The 20,734-nt window shown below is 44.5% G+C and overlaps 1 protein-coding gene across 1 annotated transcript in view; it reads left to right on the plus strand.

Moving 5' to 3' along the window:
• The window catches only part of BGAL9 (beta galactosidase 9), a 474,420-nt gene that overhangs the window by 37,524 nt on the left and 416,162 nt on the right, over positions 1-20,734 (plus strand). Inside the window, exons 4-7 of the mRNA XM_089453307.1 lie at positions 16,010-16,076; positions 16,417-16,509; positions 16,947-17,090; positions 17,368-17,456. Of these exons, the coding sequence (XP_089309433.1) occupies positions 16,010-16,076; positions 16,417-16,509; positions 16,947-17,090; positions 17,368-17,456 (393 nt within the window). The remainder of the gene's footprint in view (positions 1-16,009; positions 16,077-16,416; positions 16,510-16,946; positions 17,091-17,367; positions 17,457-20,734) is intronic.

A 20,734-nucleotide genomic window follows, 5' to 3' on the forward strand; every position in this document is an offset into this window, starting at 1 on the left:
CAATCTGAAAAACTCGTGGGCTCTCACGCTGTTTGGCCTCTACTGCCGTGAATCTCTGCCCCATCACCTCAATCTGCCTCGACAGGTCCTGTACTGATTTGAGGAGCATATCCGCAAATCTCTTCCTGTCCTCGTCGGCCATCTGTTCTACGTCCACTACTGGCTCTCTCTGTTCTGCGTCTACCACAGGCTCCACCTGTTCTGCGTCCACCACAGGAACACAGTCTCCCTCCCCGTAGGTATTCTCCAACCTACGTCCAGTGTCTCTGTACCTCCTACCTCTGTAACAAATGTAGGCTTTTTCCCCTGGTGTCATAGATTGCTAGCTTCACAGGCTGAGCCAGAGCTATGCTCTGATACCACTGTAATATTTCTAACCCAGAATATTCCTCAAACCCCAGCAAAAACTCCAACCTAATATGTGCAAATAATATAATAACTCAGAAGTGATAAAATAACAGTGGAACAACATATAATAATGTAAACCGGAAATATATGCACATACATAAGAAATGCAGCGAGAAAGGCTAAGCCATTTTATTATACTGAGCAATAAAACGAGTACAAGAGGTGTTAGACAGACGGCACCTCGACTTGCACAAGGCAAGTGAAGAAATACTCTCGGAATGACAGGAATGGCCTCTCTGCGTGGATGCTGCCGCTGTGTTGCTAGGAAACAAATGATGATTTGGGGCTGCTCCCCTCCTCAGAAAAGGCTGAAACCCTGGAATCAGGCTCTACTCAAGAAACCCAGAAAAACCCAGAAAGCTCTCCTGGAATGGCCGACCCCCGAAAATCACCCCCTTGGGGTTCTGCGCAGTCTATTAGTGCTCTGCACTGAAATATGCATGAAACTCCTGCCAAAACTCTCTAGCTGCAAGGGCTGATCCCCTGATCTATCTCTCAGCACAACACACACTACAAACCCCCAAACCAGAACTGTGTCCCTCTCATAGTATTGTGTAGTTCTTTAGAACTGCGTCCCTCTCCAAGTGCTGCGTAGTCTTCCAAAACGTTGCCACTACTGCTGCTGAAATGCTGATGTATCTACTACTAAAATGCCAATTGAAATACCTTGCCCGAGCAGGCACTCGAAGTCCCCCGGGGCTAAGGGTGAGATCTCCGAACGGAGACACTCAATGCACTAAACAGTGCTACAGACTAGCTAAACAACCAGCATGCTCAGAAGTCGAAACAACTAGCTCAAAATGCACATAACTGAATGATGCAAAATGAGGGGGCTCCTCTCTATTTTATAGCCTTTGCCTCTTACAATCCCTAGGCTCATCTCCTCCTGCGTGATTCCCCTCTTGCCATGTGTTCTTCCCTCCTGTGCAGTCCCTCCATTTGTCTGCGTGGGCCCCATTTCTGCATCCCCCTTTGGCCCCCTTGGCTCCTCCTTAAGTCACAACATTGTGCTACTAGGAAGTGACTTTTTATTTTTAAAGTGAGTTATGCCCCCCGTCCTCACTTTTTTATTTATAAATAACTATAGAAGGCAAAAATTGGGCAAAATCGAATATTCCAATTAGCCATGGCTAATTAGGAATATTACAAAAGCAGTTAGAGAAAACACAACAATAAAACATGTAAATACAACAAGTTTAATAAGGAGTTCACCCAGTGCTCCTGGGCTACGTCTCCTGGTCCAACCTTCAGTGGTGGCCTCTCTATTATGTTTTCAAAGCAGAGTTTTTACAACAGTGAGCTCAATTTGAGTCTCACTCAATAGATATAAATCAGTAGGACTGGACTTGGATCCCCCAAGTCTCTGGAGTACACAGACTCTCCTTACTGAAACTCGACCTCTATTGGTCACAGTAGTATGAGCCCAATTTGAGACTCATACATGACAGGTTTGTCCAGAGGAGTTCGCTTGAACCTCTCAAGCCTTCTCTGGAGTACACAGACTCTCTGACTCTCTCTGGCTCTGTCTGGCTCGATGCTGCCTTCAGGTCAGCTCGGCTTACTTTCTCTGTTCTTTGCTCTTAGCTTTCTTACTTGCTTTTCTCACTGCCTGCTTTGTTTCTGTTAGTTCGTGGCTTTAAAGCCAATCTGCTTTCTGACTGTTCGTTTCTGTTTCCTGGCGCTCTGGTTCTCCTGCCTCTGTCTGTTTGAATTCCTCTGTTCGGCGTCATCATCACTATGTAATGTCTTACAGGGAGGTGGCCACCTGTTTCATAACGAACTGAGTGTTAGTTCTCTTGAAAATGTTTGAACTGCTGTTATTTTCGTTTAACTTCCTAGAATGCCCGCGAACATGATTCCTCCACCAACTCATCGTTCATGCCGGACTTCAAACCTTTATACAATTCGGCCTATTTACCCCGTTGAATTCGGTCATCTGTCGGATTGTATCTCTCCCGTCGATCTGGAGCCTCCAGATCCTACGGTCTCCATCCATATCGGGCGGGTAAGTTGCACGACGTTTACTCGTTCGATATGAGCGTTTTTCTCTCTCTTCCACTGGACGCGTGGCACCCAGTGTGTGGCATCGGGCTGGACTTGATTGAAACCACTTACTGCTCGAAGTCCTTCCGATATCCTACCTGTTTTCGTGTGGGACCCGCCTCTAATGGAATCGGCGAATTCCATATGGTTTTTTATTTTTCGGGTCCGGTCGCTCGGGGCTTTTTCTTATCTGAGGGGTTTGCCCGACGATATGCGATTAGCAACAAGTCGCGTCGCTAATCGCATATCAAAAACCTCCCCCGTTTCTCAAAAAGGCTTCCCATTTTGCTGTTTCGTGACAGCGCCTGTTACCATGGGCCAACGGTCGGCGCGCTTGATCGAGGGTCCTCGTTGCATGGCGCTGCTCACAAATTACAACTATTCGAGGATATTTCTGATAAGCTCGACCTTTGTAAGTCTTTGACACTTTGGCATGAATTTTATAGAGTTATGAAAACTTAGAGAGTTCTTTAGGATCCAATTCGGATCACTGCATCTCATCACGCTTCATTAATCATGACTGTACCCATCACTGTACTGCATTATGTGCCATTGCTGCACCATGTTGCCATCCTGACCTATGTGTTGGTTGCACCTTGCTTGCTTGTTGTCCCTAGCATGCTTGTTGTCCTTAGCATGCTTGTTGTTGCATGCTAGTTGTCCCTTGCATGCTAGCTGTAACATTGCATGCTTGGTGTATTTGCTGCTAAGTACCATACAACTGTCCTAATGTTAGTTAGCTGTCTCTTGCATGCTGCTCTCCCTCGGACACAGATGCTCTCGCTGTTTTAGCAATTCCCGGCAGTTCTGGTAGTTCCGGCTGTTTCAACAGTTCCCGACAGTTCTGGTAGTTCCGACTATTCCCGGTAGTTCCAGTTGTTCCCGACAGTTCTGGCAGTCCCGACAGTTCCGGCTTTTCCAGCAGTTCCGCTTTTTCGGCAGTTTCGGCTTTTATGGCAATTTCGGCAGTTCCGACTTTCTGGCTTTTCCAGCTTTTCCGATCTGTGAGTTCCAACTTTTCTGGTAGTTCCGGCTTTTCCAGCTTTTCCATCAATTCCAACTTTTCCAGCAGTTCCAGCTTTTCCGGCTTTTTTGGCAGTTCAGCTTTTCTGGCTTTTCTAGCTTTTTCAGCAGTTCCGGCTTTTCCGGCAGTTCTGGCTTTTCCGACTTTTCTGGCTTTTTGAGCAACGTAGAGCTTATTCTTCCATGACTGCATTTAGATCTAGGGCAACGTATACCCTAGGGCACTCCCTCTAGCTCTCATTTTCATCATACCCAAAACAGGATGAAGTGAGATCACAAGAGTGTGTGTGTGTGACAAATGACTTCAAGTCCTCTTCTATTTATACTAAAACGTAGAGGTTGAATAGACATGTCTGTTGGGCTTCTGAGCCTACATAAGTTGTTGGCCGACTTGACAATTTGTCCATAATCAAAATAAATTCATATCTTCATAAATACTTATTAGAATCGGATGATCTTTAGATCAATCCTACTCATCTCGATGAGAGGGATCCAAGAAAAATATTAGTTGCCATAAATAAGATGACCCACATGGAGTTTGGCCCTAGTTGCCAATTTTAACATGTTGAAGCTCCCTCTGCGGCTGACAAGTGCTCCCTCTCTAACCTCTGCGCTGCTGCAACAACTCTTCTACATCTCGCACCATTGCACACCTCTCTGTGCCATCCTACACTGGTGCAACACTCTTGTGCCTCTCGCACTACTGCCGCCTGCTAGCCTCGTGCTGTCTCAGGACTCCTGCACTGCTGCTGTCTCTGCCACCCCATCCGCATCCGTCTCTACCTACCTAGCCAGTCTTGCTACTCCTCGTCGGGGCTCCCGTAGCAAGGTCTAATCCAAGAGGCTGGGTACCTCAAGGATCCTACCCCTCATCGTCTGTAGTGCTTCTAACTACAGCTCGATGTCTCCCAACTTCTGCTTAAGTGGCGTGTGTGCACTCATGGCACAATCATCGTCTGTCAAAACTTCCTTCTCTACCCGTGCTGGCACTGCCTTAGTCTCGGAAGACTCTCCCTTACTCTTCTTCCTCCGACACTGGGTCCCTTAATGACCCAGCTCCCCACAGTGGAAGCACTTGATCTTGGAGATATCTTTCCTTTTCCGCTTCTCCTGCTTTCCCTTAGATGCTAGGGCCACATCCTCCTCCTCCTGCTTGACCTTGATCCCTTTGCTGCTGCTATCTGTCTTCGACTGTCGTCTGATCTCTTCTTGGCGAAGAGCTGCCCACATCTAGTGCCAAGGTGGGAGAGTCCCTCTGCCTAGGATACTCTGGACAAATACTTCCCAATCTTCTGAGACAGCATTCAGGGCTGTCCTCACCATAAGCTCTTGATCCAGTGTCGCTCCTATAGTAGTCAACTAGTCTCGGATCTCATTTAGTCCTCCGAGGAAGGTGTCAATCGATTGACCCTTCTTCATTTTATTCTCTGCACAAAAGTATGATGGTACAGTTTCTTGAGAGCCTCCCACATCTCAAATGTTGTTTCCTTCTCAGCTATATGTGGTACCACATAATCCTTGACCCCGTCAAGGATAATGCACATGGCCCTCACCATCGCCTCCTCGTACCTGTCATTATCACTGAGGTCAACTGGGACAACTATTACCTTCAAGGCGAAGTTCTTGACATGATTCCTGTCAAGCATTGATAAGATTTTGGCCTTCTAGACTGCGAAGTTCGTTGCTCCATCCAGTCTATCTTGGTGTCTTATCCTGTGTAGTGCCATGATGCTCCTCTACTTCCCTCCTGGAAGTTCTCTATTCGGCTCCTCTGAGTCTCTACTTCCCGTCCGGAAGTTCTCTTTTGGACTCCCTGTAAGTCCTAATTTCCCTCTTGGAAATCCTTCCGCTGCTTGTCGAGATGCCCCCTACTCAGATCATCTTGTGCAATTGCACTGCTAATCCGGGTTCCTCAGCTATAAACCCTCGGTAACAACTCCTCTGGCCTTGCTCTGTCAGGTACTGTTTTGACTACATTACCTCACCAGCTCCACTCTGCAATATTTCTGCAGCCTTCTAGACCCCAACAACTGCCTCTCCGTGAATTGCGTCAGCCCCTCTCTACCTCACGCCGGCCCTGCGTCACCCCGGATGGGTCTCCGTTAGCCCTCTGACCCTCTGCGTCAGCAACGATGGCCTCTCTGAGGCTCTGCGCAACTTTCGGCTTTCTCTGCGTGACCCTGGCTGGCTCTGCGTCACACTCCTTGGCTTTTGTGCTGCTAGAAACAACTTCTGTCACCTTCGGATAACTGTTCTCTAATGCTATTGCTCCGCTCGGCTGATGTCTTTTAGTCCTCCTGTGATTTGCAACCACGCTCTGATACCATGTTGAAGTTTCGAAGTTTACTTAGTTAGAAACCCTCCATGCACTCTATCTGATTTATTCCTACCCACTTGTTATTTTTTCCTTAACAATTTATTTACAATGTAAATATTGAAAATAAACACCAGTGCATGCTCAACATATTACAAATCAGCAACTAAAAGAAACAAGAACAAACACACCATATGACACCATTGTTTTTGGACTAATGTCCCCGGAAAAACCCAATGTGGGAAAATCGGTGCAGCTATCTGAGGGTTTTCTTATTAAGCAATATCAGAGTACAATCTGGGTGCCGAAACTGGCCTACCCAACAGAGAATTTCCTTGGCAGTAATACCTCTCAGTTTCTGACAAATCTACTGACCGAAACCACAGATAAACCTTCTGGCAGCTACTTAGCACCAATCTGCCTCTGAAACCCCAAAGTTTGCCCAATCTAGATTGCGTCAGCCCCTCCTAGCCTAGCGCTGGCCCTGCGTTAGCCCTACGGGGCCCTGCGTCAGCTCTCTGAGCCTCTGCGTCAGCTACGCTGGCTCTTTTGGTGCTCTGCACAACACTTAGCTGCCTCTGTGTGGCCCTGCGTGAGCACTGGCTGCTCATGCGTTTCTCTCTCTAGCTGCTCTGTTACTCTCTGGCACTATCTTTGCCTCTCTGTCTCTTTGAACTGAATGCCCCTCAGCTACTCTCTCCATCACTGATTCTATCTCTCTTAGCAAGCCTCGCTCTAGAGAATAGAATGACCGATCACTCTGGTGTCTTCTCCAAGTGACCCTCAAGCCTCCTCTTATACTTTTCTCGTTGACATCTCAACGGCCAAGATTAAGTCCCTAATCAACAACTAAGATTAGATCTGGCTTGATCCATGTCTTTTGGACCACTCTAACACAGATTCATATTAATAACATTAATATTTTATTTTCCCTAAGTTTAGACTTGGGGACTCCATAAAAATATTAATTATTTTAATATCTCATGATCTGTTTAGAATTTGCCCAAGCCCTTTCTGGGTATTGGAGATCTCATATGCCCCAACCTCTCCACCAAATTTCGTGACTAGAGCACATTCGATGTTACCCCAAATCAACACTTTTCTTTGTTTACAAGGGACTTGACCACTCATGCTTGAGTGACGCTGAGGAGGTGACAGAGGTAGAGCAGGAGGAGATTCCTTCTGACTTTCAGGATGAGGATTCTTCTTTGGACGAGTCCATGGGTTCATACGATGATACCTCTGAGGAGCATGGACACACATGTGGAGTTGATGATAGTAGCCCAGATATGCATCCATGTGTGGTAGAGGAGTATGATGAGCAACCGATTATTTCCATGAGGGAAGGAGATCCAGTAGTAGATGAGCGACTGCTGATTCAACATAGAGAGCACATAGAGGAGAACGAGACAGATGATAGACATAGTGTGCAGGATGGGCCATTTTTGGAGAGTCAGCTAGTGGCTCATGTTGAGCCCATGATGGAGGATGAGCAGACACCCTTGGGGCCAACCATTGGAGTGGAGTAGACAGATGTGTAGGCAACCTCCAGGGAGGCAGTATTTGTAGACACTTGTCCTCAGGAGGTGTTGGAGATTGACAGGGTAGTTTTGCAGGAGGCTAGTAGACGGTAGGAGATGTTGGAGATGGTGGTGCGCCCATCTTTGGGCCGACCCACTGATGAGGTGCGGATAGATGCATAAGCAGCTGGCAGAGCTACAGGACTTTTAGTGAGCAACCCTCTCCATGAGTACATAGATAGGGCTTTTAACATAGTTTGGCCACTTGTACCCATTACAGGGAGAGAGGCAGGGCTTTCTCGATGGATATTGTTGACTGACCAGACGAGATTGCATGAGTGGGGCATGATGCAACATAAGGGACTTATCACATATACATGTGCCTATGCATCCGATCCTCCCCACAGGATGGATTGGCGAGAGATCATGAGTTGGTATGATTTTGATGGAGTATCAACCTTAGTTCGAGGCACAGTACAATAGGGGTGCTCAGATGAGAGGGTTACTACATGTCTTAGTAGGCAGTGGGATGTGGATAGATAGTTCAATAGTATTTCAGTAGTACTAGCCCAACATCAGCAGAGTGGGGTTGACCTCGGCTTGAGCCAGAGGTGGGATTGGAGAGAGTTGATGAGTGGTATTTGCTTTATGGAGCAACAATGATAGTCGGAGATACATCACTGTCTGAGCCATGGGGCTTGGGTGATGATTGGACATGGTGGCATTGTGTAAAGTTTTGTAGATGTTCTATGCTAAGAGCAATTTCACTTTTCTCGCAGCAATCATACAAGTAGATAAGCAAAATGCAGATAGAACATATAAGCAGATCTTACAGAAGACAAATCAGAAACAAGAAAAATGTATGTGTTTGTTTCGGCGGTCAACAGGATGCTTCAACCAGCAAAGTCTCCTTTGGTCAGCCAGCCCAGCATGTGTCACAACAACCCTCCAACCAGTAGATGAGTCAACCCAAGTCAGTTCTACAAAAGTCAACGCTGTCCTGAAAAGTCAACGCAGGGACAGCAAGCTAAAAGTCAACGCAGCAGCAAAACGGTCAACCCTTTGACCTCGATTTTTGTGCCAGGTAGTATGGCCTTCAAAAATCGAACCTCCCACAAGTTTTCAGCTTGTTTGGATCAAGCGTTGACCAAAGTCAATGCTGGTCAAACTTCTGCGAAACCCTAGCAGCAGAAACCCTAGCAGCAGAAAAATCCTCTTCGTCCTTCCCACGTGTGGCTGAAATTCGTCCTCCAGGTAGCTCGTACTTTTAGGATGAGAGAGGAAGATGTAAGTTGTTTTTGTGATCCAATTCTCTCCAACTTTTCCTGTATATATATATACATCAATGAGGGTGTGTGACACATCTGTTGAGCATGTGAGCCTACATTACAAAACTGGCTGACCTTTGCACATATAATTTATTAAGAATAATAAATTCAAAATATAAGTTCTGCTCATCGGATTAAGACTATTTTTATATGGATTTTACCTCTCAGAAAGAGGAATCCAACAAAAATATTAGTCTCTTAATCTGAGCATCAGAACATGGAGTTTGGACCTAGTTGTCCAAATTTAACACTCCCTCTCAACTAGGGAGAACTCCATCTATTAGTGCAATTAACATCGTGAGTCATCCCGCCCGAACTTGCTTTGCTGGCTTCTTTATTTCAGAATAGAAGTGGGTCAGTCACAAAGACATCATTCCCCGACTGACATAATCAGTCCAGAGGTCCCAGACCTCACAAATCTTGATCCCAGATCAAGTGGTTGGACCATGCCATCCTAGATAGAGAGTACGGAAATCTCTGATGCGTCCATCAGTCTTTGCTAATAGTCTCTAGCTTTTCCACACCTCATTGGCCAAATGAGAGGTACTTCCCATGAGCCCTGAACTCAATGGGTAGGATGCATACGGGGCACAGATTAAATGAGTGGCAAACCAGCTCAATAATCACAAGGGTGGGGCAGAAGCATTATGAGTGCTTATAGCTCCGAGAAGCTATCCCCAAAGCCCCCCAGAGCTCCCAGAGCTCATTGTCCAACAGGACCCACATCATAGGGTCTTTCCACGACACCAAGACTCTCACGGAAGGTTAGGAACTTGACCTTCCCCAGGGGCTTAGTGAGAATATCCGCGACCTGCTCATCAGTTCCTATATGATCGAGCCTTACGGCGCCTCGCTGTACCATATCCCGGATAAAGTGGTACCTGATATCAATATGCTTGGTTCGGTCGTGGAACACAGGATTCTCAGTCATACGAATCCCACTCTGATTATCACAGAGTATTACAGTGGTATCTAGCACATGTTGGAACAGCTCACTAAAGAGCTTCCTCAACCAAACTGCTTCACAACAGGCCATACTAGCAGCAATGTATTCGGCCTCCGCGGTGCTCAAAGCCACCGACTTCTGCTTCCTGCTCATCCATGAGATTGAAGCAGAGCCAAGATTGAAACAGCATCCAGATGTGCTCTTACGATCCACCACACTGCCAGCCCAATCGGCATTAGTATATCCCCGGAGTATCACACTCCCGGCAGTGTATCTCAGCCCATGGTTTATCGTGCCCCGAAGATATCTCAAAAGATTCTTGGCACCAACCCAGTGAAAATGATGAGGCTCAACCATCTGTTGACTCAAAGTATTCACTGCAAAACATATGTCCGGACGGGTGTTCACTAAGAACATCAAAGCTCCTATGAGTTGACGATACTCAGTAGGATTGGCCAAGATAGGCCCTGCAACGCTGCCACTCAACTTCTTAAAGTTGAGTTCCATTGGTGTCGACACGGACTTACAGTCCACCATCCCAAATCTTTCCAGAAGCTTCACAATATACTTTCCTTGAGAAAGGAAAATCTCTCCAGGTCTCTGCCAGACCTCCAGGCCTAGGAAATAGTGCATCAGTCCTAGGTCTTTCATCTCGAACTCAGCAGCAAGCTCCCTCTTACATTGATGAATGAGAGGGTCATCACCTGTCAGGAAGAGGTCGTCCACATACAACACTAGAATGAGAGGCTTTCCTTCCTCAACCTTAAAGTAAAGGTTTGGATCAGCATTGCTTCGAGTGAAGCCCAGCTTCATCAAGTAACTATCCATCCTCTCATACCAAGCTCTGGGTGCTTGCTTTAACCCATAGAGGGCTTTCTTCAACCTGCAGACATAAGTGTCTCGATCTTGAACTTCAAATCCCAGAGGTTGTTCTACATACACCTCTTCCTTTATTGCACCATGCAGAAAAGCAGTCTTGACATCCATCTGATGAAGACTCCATCCTTGCGTAGCAGCAAGGGCTATGATGGATCGGATGGTGGTATATCGAGCCACAGGTGCAAATATATCGTCATAGTCAATTCCTTCCTTTTGAGAGAAGCCACGGGCAACAAATCTTGCCTTAAACTTTTCAGCACTCCCATCAGATCCATGTTTAATCTTGTAGAGCCATTTAGCGGTGACAACAGATTTGTCCTTCGGTCTCGGGACCACATCCCAGACATCATTCTTCATAATAGCCTCATATTCTTCATGCATAGCATCCTTCCAGACTTGATGCTTGATGGCTTCTTCAAAAGATCCAGGTTCAGATTGTATAATAGTACTCATGGCAGCTAGATACCCTTGGTATCTACATCTACACGGCTTCTTGCTTTCTCGGAATGTTCCCCTTGGGGCAGCATGACCCTCAGCATCTTCGAGGGTGTCCCTGAGCCATGATGGCCTCTTTCCTAGAGAAGGGGAAGGATCAATAGGGTCCATTGGCTCTTCAACATCAGGCATAGTCTCATCCTGGGGTTCTTCCAGATTTCCAGGTCTTTCTTCATGGTTTTCTTCAGATCTAGGAAGATCTACTACTTTCTTCAGGGAAGCATCTTCGTCAAAAGTGACATCATGGCTTATCTCTACTTCCCTTTGACCAGGTACATAGACTCTATATGCCTTAGAAGTCTCACTGTAGCCCACAAACATTCCTTTCTTCCCAGTAGCGTCCAGCTTACTTCTCTTTTCTTTCGGCACATGAAAATAGACAGGACATCCAAAAATTCTAAAATGTGAGACATCAGGTTTCTTACCAGAGAAAACCTCTTCGGGAGTTTTGGAGTCCAAAGCGGAATGAGGGCATCGGTTTTGAATGTACACAGCAGTATTTGCAGCTTCTCCCCACAGAAACTTTGGAAGACCCTGGTCACATAGCATGGCACGGGCAGCTTCCACAATAGTCCTATTCTTGCGTTCAGCAACACCATTCTGCTCAGGAGTATATGCAGTGGTAGTCTCCCTCTTAATGCCAGCTTCTCTGCAAAAGTCTTTGAACTCATTTGACTCATATTCAGTGCCATTGTCAGTCCTCAAAATCTTGATCTTCTTTCCGGTCATATTTTCCACCAAGGCTTTGAAGGTACGGAACCACATGAAAGCCTCATCCTTCTTCTTCAAGAAGTATATCCAGGTTTTGCGAGAGAAGTCATCAGTAAATGTCATATAGTAAGAACATCCCCCCAGGGATGTTACAGGCAACATACCGGAAAGATCAGAATGGACCAGTTGCAATATCTCAGATGTCTTTGTGACACTTGAGGGGAAAGGTCCCCTTGTATGTTTTCCTTCAGCACAGCCCTTACATACACCTTTATGATTATTTCCAAAATCAGGCATCCCTGTCACCACCTTCCTTGCTTCGGGAAGAGCCTTGTAATGAAGGTGTCCAAATCTTCGGTGCCATAGTTCGGTTTGACGGATAGTATCACAAGTCATAGCTCCCAACGGACTCCCTCCAACCTGGTAGAGTGTACCAACTCTAAAACCAATTGAGATAGCTTCCTTGAAGCTCTTCTTCCACATGAGTACCTTTCCATCAGAGAAAGTTACATTGAATCCTTTGTCTTCCATGGCAGATACAGACACAAGGTTCTTCTTCAATTTGGGTACATAGATTACATCTTGTAGATGGAGGACTTGTCCTTGAGACAAGTGGAGGGTCACAGTCCCGGTCCCTTTCACAGGATAAGTGGCATTATCCCCAAGGGTAATTTCTAGATTAGTATCCCTTTCAACCATGTCAGAAAGTGCTTCCTTGAATCCGGTGATGTGTCTTGAGGCACCACTATCGATTAGCCAGACATCCATAGTGTCGGGCGGAGATGCAGCTGAGAGAGCAGATATTAGAATATACTCATTTCTTTTATCAACAACATTAGACTCCTCATACCTGGTATTTCTGGTCCTTTTAGAAGGTGGATGGTTTCCTTCAAAGTGAGCCTTCCTCTTTCCTTTGGATTTGTCATTTCTTTGATTCCCATTCCTTCGGTTGTTGTTGTTGTCGTCACTATCGGGAGAATTCTTCTGGAAGGGGCATTCTCTAGCATAGTGTCCAGTCCTATGGCAGGTGAAACATTTACCCTTCTTCTTTTGAGTCTTAGTCCTTCCTTTGTCCTTGGAACCACCAGAGTTCTTCTTTCGGGAATGAGCAACATAGGCAGCATTTCTTTCATTATCAAATTCCTTCATCATTGTTTCTTCTTGCATACATCTAGACAGAAGCTCATCAAAGTTAGGGATGGTATTATTGTTGAGAATGGTAGTTGTGAATACTTGCCATTCATATGGAAGTCCTCCAAGTGCGGTGAGAACCATCTCACGATCAGCTATTGTCTCCCCAATAGCTAGCAGATTGTTCCTGGTTTCGGTCAACTTCATAAAGAAAGTTTGAATAGACTCGTCTTGGCCCTTCTTCAGATTCTTCAACTTGTTCTTGAGGAATAGCACTTGCTTCACATTGTTTACTCGGAACATAAGTATCAGTTTGTCATACATCTCCTTGGATGTGCCTAGTTCAGATATGTAGGCAACCAGACTCTTATTTATGGATTCCCTGATCAGCAGTTTTGCTCTGATTTCTCCCTTCTTATACTTGTGTTTAACAGCAGTAGAGGCATTTGATGGAGGTTCTTGAATCTTCCCTGTCACATGATCTAGGAGATCATGATCTTCTAATTTGAGATCTAATAACATCTTCCAGGCATGGAAGTCATCACTTCCAGTCAGCTTGTCATTCTCCCTGAATTCAAGCTTAGAGGAATCCATTTCCTTCGATGATGATTGCTATAGATAGAGTTTGTCTTCACCTCAGCTCTGATACCATGTAAAGTTTTGTAGATGTTCTATGCTAAGAGCAATTTCACTTTTCTCGCAGCAATCATACAAGTAGATAAGCAAAATGCAGATAGAACATATAAGCAGATCTTACAGAAGACAAATCAGAAACAAGAAAAATGTATGTGTTTGTTTCGGCGGTCAACAGGATGCTTCAACCAGCAAAGTCTCCTTTGGTCAGCCAGCCCAGCATGTGTCACAACAACCCTCCAACCAGTAGATGAGTCAACCCAAGTCAGTTCTACAAAAGTCAACGCTGTCCTGAAAAGTCAACGCAGGGACAGCAAGCTAAAAGTCAACGCAGCAGCAAAACGGTCAACCCTTTGACCTCGATTTTTGTGCCAGGTAGTATGGCCTTCAAAAATCGAACCTCCCACAAGTTTTCAGCTTGTTTGGATCAAGCGTTGACCAAAGTCAACGCTGGTCAAACTTCTGCGAAACCCTAGCAGCAGAAACCCTAGCAGCAGAAAAATCCTCTTCGTCCTTCCCACGTGTGGCTGAAATTCGTCCTCCAGGTAGCTCGTACTTTTAGGATGAGAGAGGAAGATGTGAGTTGTTTTTGTGATCCAATTCTCTCCAACTTTTCCTGTATATATATATACATCAATGAGGGTGTGTGACACATCTGTTGAGCATGTGAGCCTACATTACAAAACTGGCTGACCTTTGCACATATAATTTATTAAGAATAATAAATTCAAAATATAAGTTCTGCTCATCGGATTAAGACTATTTTTATATGGATTTTACACCTCTCAGAAAGAGGAATCCAACAAAAATATTAGTCTCTTAATCTGAGCATCAGAACATGGAGTTTGGACCTAGTTGTCCAAATTTAACACATTGGGATCTAGGAGGATTGGTTGGCGGGTTGAGTCAGAGATGAGCATGGGATCCAGGTATTGGGGGATCCAGTCATGTTTGGATTGCTTGGAGGCATGATGTGGACTAGTGGTTCATATGGGATCTTGGTATTTGTTTGCAGATGCCTCTACAGTGGACAGGTGCGGATTGCTTGAGGGCAAGCAATCTTGGGGCAAGAGGATTTGTAATGTCCCCATTTTTATTTTTCTCCATAGTACAACTAGGGTGGATTTCCAGGGTAGGGGATGGCCAGGTCAGTGGAGTAGGTTTATGTCATTAGGGGTTCCGATGGATTTTTGAGGAGGTTTTAGGGGATCTGATGACATTTGCTTGACATATTTCATCATCTGCATAGTTTTCCTTTTGTTCCGCCCCATTCCGACAACTTCAAAAAATTAGCATTATTATGGGGCCTAACTTAATTAATTATGCTCAAGGTGGCATTCCGGGGAGATTAATTGATGGAACACCGCAGTGTAATAGCTCGTTGGATCCAAAATGAGAAGATGATCTACAGGATGGAATGCTGAGAAGTGACTTCTAGTGGCCAAAGAGAGAATGGTAGGTGATTTACAATTTTCCTTGATTAAAATTGACTTTAATTAGTCATTTAATTAAGGAAAAATAATTAATTAGAGGAAATGGGCCAAAAGTGACTTAAGTGAAATAAAAGAAAATTAAAAGGTCACTTAAAATAAAGTCAATCGAGGAGCTTCTAGAATAATAATAAAATAATAAAATATGATACTTTTAGAGGCTTGGAGATCTATCCATCAGATCTATAAAAGAGGAGGAGGAGGTCATTTGGAGACATCTTGGATTTGTGTATTGTCTTTGTGGTGAGGTTTTGAGAACCTGGTTTTCTACTTCAGCAGTAGCCCCAAGACGAAAACCCTCAGGTGATTCAGTGAAAGTGGGCAAATACCCATCTCTTGCATTGGTGGATCCATTCAAGGTTCACAGGTTATAGTTTATTGATTTTCAGTTTGTTTTGGAGGCCAATTGCGGCATTATTGTAGATCTATTTGGGGCCATCATCTCAGCCATATTCCTGCTCTTGTACTAGCTTATTTACATATTAATAAAATAAGGCTGAGATCTTCTGCATGTTTATATTGTCTATTATTCAGTTGCAGATTCTATTTCCCGTTTTTGCCGTAAATTTTGTGGTTTAATTTGTGCAAATTGTTTATGGTATTGATGGCTTGACTTTCTGAAGTATTTCTGAGTTGGAATTTCAAGAAAACCCAAATTTTTCGATTTGGGACATTACAATTTAATTGAATAGCCAGTTGTTGGTTGTAATATTATAAGATGTATAAACATTGAAGTGACAATGGAAGAGCTAGCCTTTTATTGCACTTCACATGGATCTTTGCCCATTTCTGTGTGTGTTTCTTATCGTTCTGGTAATTGGTTACGTAATAATTTGCACACTCAACAATGGTTTAGCATTGGCCCTATATTTTCTTGTACATTTTTTAGTCAGCAATAATCTCTACCCATATGACTCTTCTGATGTTACTCTCTATCCTTGGCTTTTGTTTTGGTTTTTCCTTGTGATAATTTGCTAACATGGAAATACAGAAAGTGCTCTTATGGAAAATTAAAGAAATCGTCAGTGTTATTTGAGTAATTTACTAGCATTCCTGCAATCTCTGAAGCAAGTTGGGGCATTTTGCAGGGGATTTCCTGTTTGGTTACGTGACATCCCTGGTATTGAGTTTCGAACTGATAACATGGCATTCAAGGTTGTATTAGACGTTATTGTTAAAATTACAGCATTCAATCATCTTTATATAGAATAATTTGAGTGGTAACAACTAGTGTTCCTACGGATGTTAGTAGGTTGTATATTGTTTTCTTTAATTAGTTTTTCTGATGTAAGTGCTACATGAGAGAATTTTTGAACATATAGATGTAAGGTACTTCTGTCCTCAAACATGACTTAACACCTTGAATTTATTTCTTTACTGTTTTACATGTCTATGGTGAAAGTTAGAATTGGATGAATAAGAAGCTATGCTTGTTCCCCAACTTTCTCACGATTATGAATTCTTTAAACCAAAACTCTTGGATTTTTTTCTCTAGGAGGAGATGGAGAAATATGTCACAATGATAGTGAATCTCATGAAAGTGCACAAGCTTTTTTCATGGCAAGGAGGTCCGATTATTTTACTCCAGGTAATGACCCATTAATGATTATAGATGTATATTGAAAGCCAGATTTTCCTCTGCCATTGTGTGCTTTAGAAGTAATCCCGTGCTGAGGAAGGTCACTCATTTGATATTTGTGGAGCACCCGATTGCTGATAGGACTCCATCAAAACAATTAAATTCTAATATGATGATTGATTCAACCAAGTATAGTAAAAATATTGCCAAAAGAAACTTGTCATTGAAATAGGTTATATCAAAGAACTAAGACAATGGCTGAGTTTATTGCTTAGTATTTTGATTGCATTTTGTGGTCACCTGAGAATAAAGCTTTTGGTTTCTTGTATTCTAGATTTATTTTATGGACATATTTGTTTCTCACACTTAATCAGTGAACCTCATAACTTAGGAAAGCTATTTTAGTTGATTACGAATGCTTAATTATGGATGGCATAATTTTGTAGATTGAGAACGAGTATGGGAATGAGGAACACTCATTTGGTGAGAAAGGAAAACGTTATGTAAAATGGGCTGCGAGTATGGCAGAAGGACTGGATGCAGGTGTACCTTGGATCATGTGTCAACAAAGTGATGCACCAGGGAATATTGTAATAACTATTTTTTTTTCAATATTTCAATCTGATAATATGTTGCAGAGTTAAAATGTTGTTTATATGGAGATCATACCTTTGTATATAGTTGATCTTACTTCTGATCATTGGCAAGGGAAAATTAATGTAAATAATTTTTGGCTGTCTTTGTACTTGTTCTTTTGTTTTATGGAGGTGCATAACCATTAAGTTGTTCTCGTACATCTAATTGGGAAAATGATATCATGTTTAACACAATACTGATGACTGTGTTATCTTTTTCTTTCTCCTTCAGATAAATTCATGCAATGGTTTCTACTGCGATGGTTTCAAGCCAAATGCATATCACAAGCCCACTCTTTGGACCGAGGATTGGAATGGATGGTATGCTCAAAATCTTCTGGGACTACCCAAAGGCTTAGACCTGATACATAAAAAAATTCTAAATGGCTGCTTATTGTATATCTTGTGTGCAGTCTATAAGCCCCTGATTATTACTAATTATATGACATACATTGGACATAGTCTTTTCTTTCTCATGGATGTTGAAGTTTTTAATTTTACTTAGTTAGAAACCCTCCATGCACTTTATCTGATTTATTCCTACCTACCTGTTATTTTCCTTTAACAAGTTATTTACAAAGTAAATACCGAAAATAAACACCAGTGCATGCTCAACATATTACAGATCAACAACTAAAAGAAACAAGAACAAACACACCACATGACACCATTATTTTTGGACCAATGTCTCCAGAAAAACCCAATGCGGGAAAATCGGTGCAGCTATCTGAGGGTTTTCTTATTAAGCAATATCAGAGTACAATCTGGGTGCCGAAACTGGCCTACCCAACAGAGAATTTCCTTAGCAGTTATACCTCACAGTTTGAGAGAAATCTCATGGCTGAAACCTCGAAAAATCCTTCCGGCAGCTCCTCAGCACAAAATTGCTCTGCAACACCAGTGTCTGCCCAAACTAGACTGCGTCAACCCCTCATTGTCTCATGTTGGCCTTGCGTCAGCCTTTCTAGGTCTGCGTTAGCCCCAGGAGGCCCTGTGTCAGCTCTGGGAGCCTCTGTGTTAGCTACGCTGGCCCCTCTGGTGCTTTGCGCAACATGTGGCTGCTTCTGCATGGCCTTGCGTTAGCCCTTGCTAGCTCTGCGTTACCCTCCTTGGCTGCTACACTGCTCTCCCATCACAATCTCTGCCTTCTTTGTTTCTTTGTACTCAATGCCCCTCAACTGCTCTCTCGATCACTAATTCTATCTCTCTTAGCAAACCCTGCTCTAGAGAATAGAATGACTGATCATTTGGTGTACTCTCCAAGTGACCCTCAAGCCTGCTCTTATACTTTCCCTGTTGACATCTCAACGGCCGAGATTAAGTCCCTAATCAACGACTAAGATTAGATCTGGCTTGATCCATGTCTTTTGGACCATTCTAACACAGATTCATATTAATACACATTAATATTTTATTTTCCCTAAGTTTAGACCTAGGGACTCCATTAAAATATTAATTATTTTAATATCTCATGATCTGTTTAGAATCTGTCCAAACTCTTTTTGGGTATTGGAGATCTCATGTGCCCCAACCTCTCCACCAAATTTCGTCGCTGGAGCACATCCGATGCTACCCCAAATCAACACTCCCTCTTAGCGAGGACTGTGTTCTAGCAATAGTCCTCACTGAGTATTACTCTGATCTGGCATCGGTCCCTGCGCTGATGCTGGCCCTACTGCCCACCATCCTCTGCACTGTTGTATCCTGTACTGCTGCCCATGGTTCTGCCACTGCCACTGCTGCATCTGTACGATAGTTCCCTCTGCATCCATGCTGCTGCTGGTCCTTCCTCCCAACACTGCATCTACACTGCACCTCCTCTCATCATGTTGCATCGTGCTACCCACTACTGCACTGCAACTCAGTTACTGAGAAGTAAGTAACTGATCTCCCAACTAACCTCCCTGTTGGGCTAGAAACACCCGCTGATGCTGAAGCTCCCTCTGTCGCTAACAAGTGCTCCCTCTTTGAGCTCTGCGCTGCTACAACAACTCCCTGCATCTCACACCGTTGCACACCTCTTTGTGCCATCCTGCACTGGTGCAACACTCCTGTGCCTCTCGCACTGCTGCAGCCTACTAGCTCTACACTGTCTCGGGACTCCTGCACTGTAGCTCTCTCTGCCGCTCCATCCGCATTCGTCTCTACCTACTCAGCCAGTCCTGCTACTCCTCATCGGGGCTCCCGTAGCAAGGTCTAATCCACGAGGCTGGGTACCTCAAGTATCCTGCCCCTCATCGCCTGTAGTCCGCCTGACTACAGCTCGATGTCTCCCCACTTCCACTCAAGTGACACGTGTGCAATCATGGCATAGTCATCGTCTGTGAAAACTTTCTTCTCTGCCCGTGTTGGCGCTGCCTTAGTCTCGGAAGACTCTCCCTTACTCTTCTTCCTTGGGCACTGGGTCGCATAATGACGCATCTCCCCATAGTGGAAGCACTTGATCTTGGAGAGATATTTCTTCTTCCGCTTCTCCTTCGTTCCCTCAGATGCTAGGGCCACATCCTCCTCCTCTTGCTTTCCCTTGATCCCTTTGTTGTTGCTACCTGTCTTCGACTGTCGTCTGATCTCTTCCTGGCGAAGAGCTGCCCACATCTCGTCCCAAGGTAGGAGAGTCCCTCTGCCCAGAATACTCTGGACAAACACTTCCCAATCTTCTGAGACAACATTTAGGGTTGTCCTTACCATAAGCTCTTGATCTGGTGTCGCTCCTATAGGAATCAACTGGTCTCGGATCTCATTCAATCCTCTGAGGAAGGTGTCAATCGATTGACCCTTCTTCATCTGATACGACCTCATTTGGTTCTCGAGCATCATTCTTCTCTGCACAAAAGTATGCTGGTACAGGTTCTTGAGTGCCTCCCACATCTCAATAGCTGTTTCCTTCTCGGCTATATGTGGTACCACATAATCCTTGACCTTGTCAAGGATAATGCACTTGGCCCTCGCCATTGCTTCTTCATACCTTTCGTTATCATTGGGGTCAACTGAGATAGCTATAACCTTCAAGGCAAAGTTCTTGACACGATTCTTGTCAAGCACTGATAAGATTTTGACCTTCCAGACTGCGAAGTTCGATGCTCCGTCCAGTCTATCCTGGTCTCTTACCCCGTGTAGTGCCATGACGCTCCTCTACTTCCCTCCTGGAAGTTCTCTGTTCGACTCCTTTGAGTCTTTACTTCCCGTCTGGAAGTTCTCTTCTGGACTCCCTCTAAGTCCTGATTTCCCTCCTAGAAATCCTTTTGCCACTTGTTGAGATGCCCCCTACTCTGATCATCTTGTGCAATTGCACTGCTGATCCAGGTTCCTTGGTTAGAAACCCTCGGTAACAACTCCTCTGGCCCTGCTCTGTCAGGTATTGTTCTGACTACAGTACCTCACCAGCTCCACTCTGCAATATTCCTGTAGCCTTCTAGACTCTAGCAACTGCCTCTCTGTGAACTGCGTCAGCCCCTCTCTGCCTCACGTTGGCTCTGCGTCACCCTAGATGGGTCTGCGTCAGCCCTAGGATGCCCTGTGTCAGCCCTCTGGCCCTCTGCGTTAGCAACGCTGGCCTCTCTAATTCTTTGCGCAGCTCCCGATTTCTTCTGCGTGGCTCT

The sequence above is a fragment of the Pinus tabuliformis genome, chromosome X (assembly GCF_031772625.1).
Source record: "Pinus tabuliformis cultivar Carrire ecotype Pingquan chromosome X, CPIR1, whole genome shotgun sequence".
Taxonomy (NCBI): Eukaryota; Viridiplantae; Streptophyta; class Pinopsida; order Pinales; family Pinaceae; genus Pinus; species Pinus tabuliformis.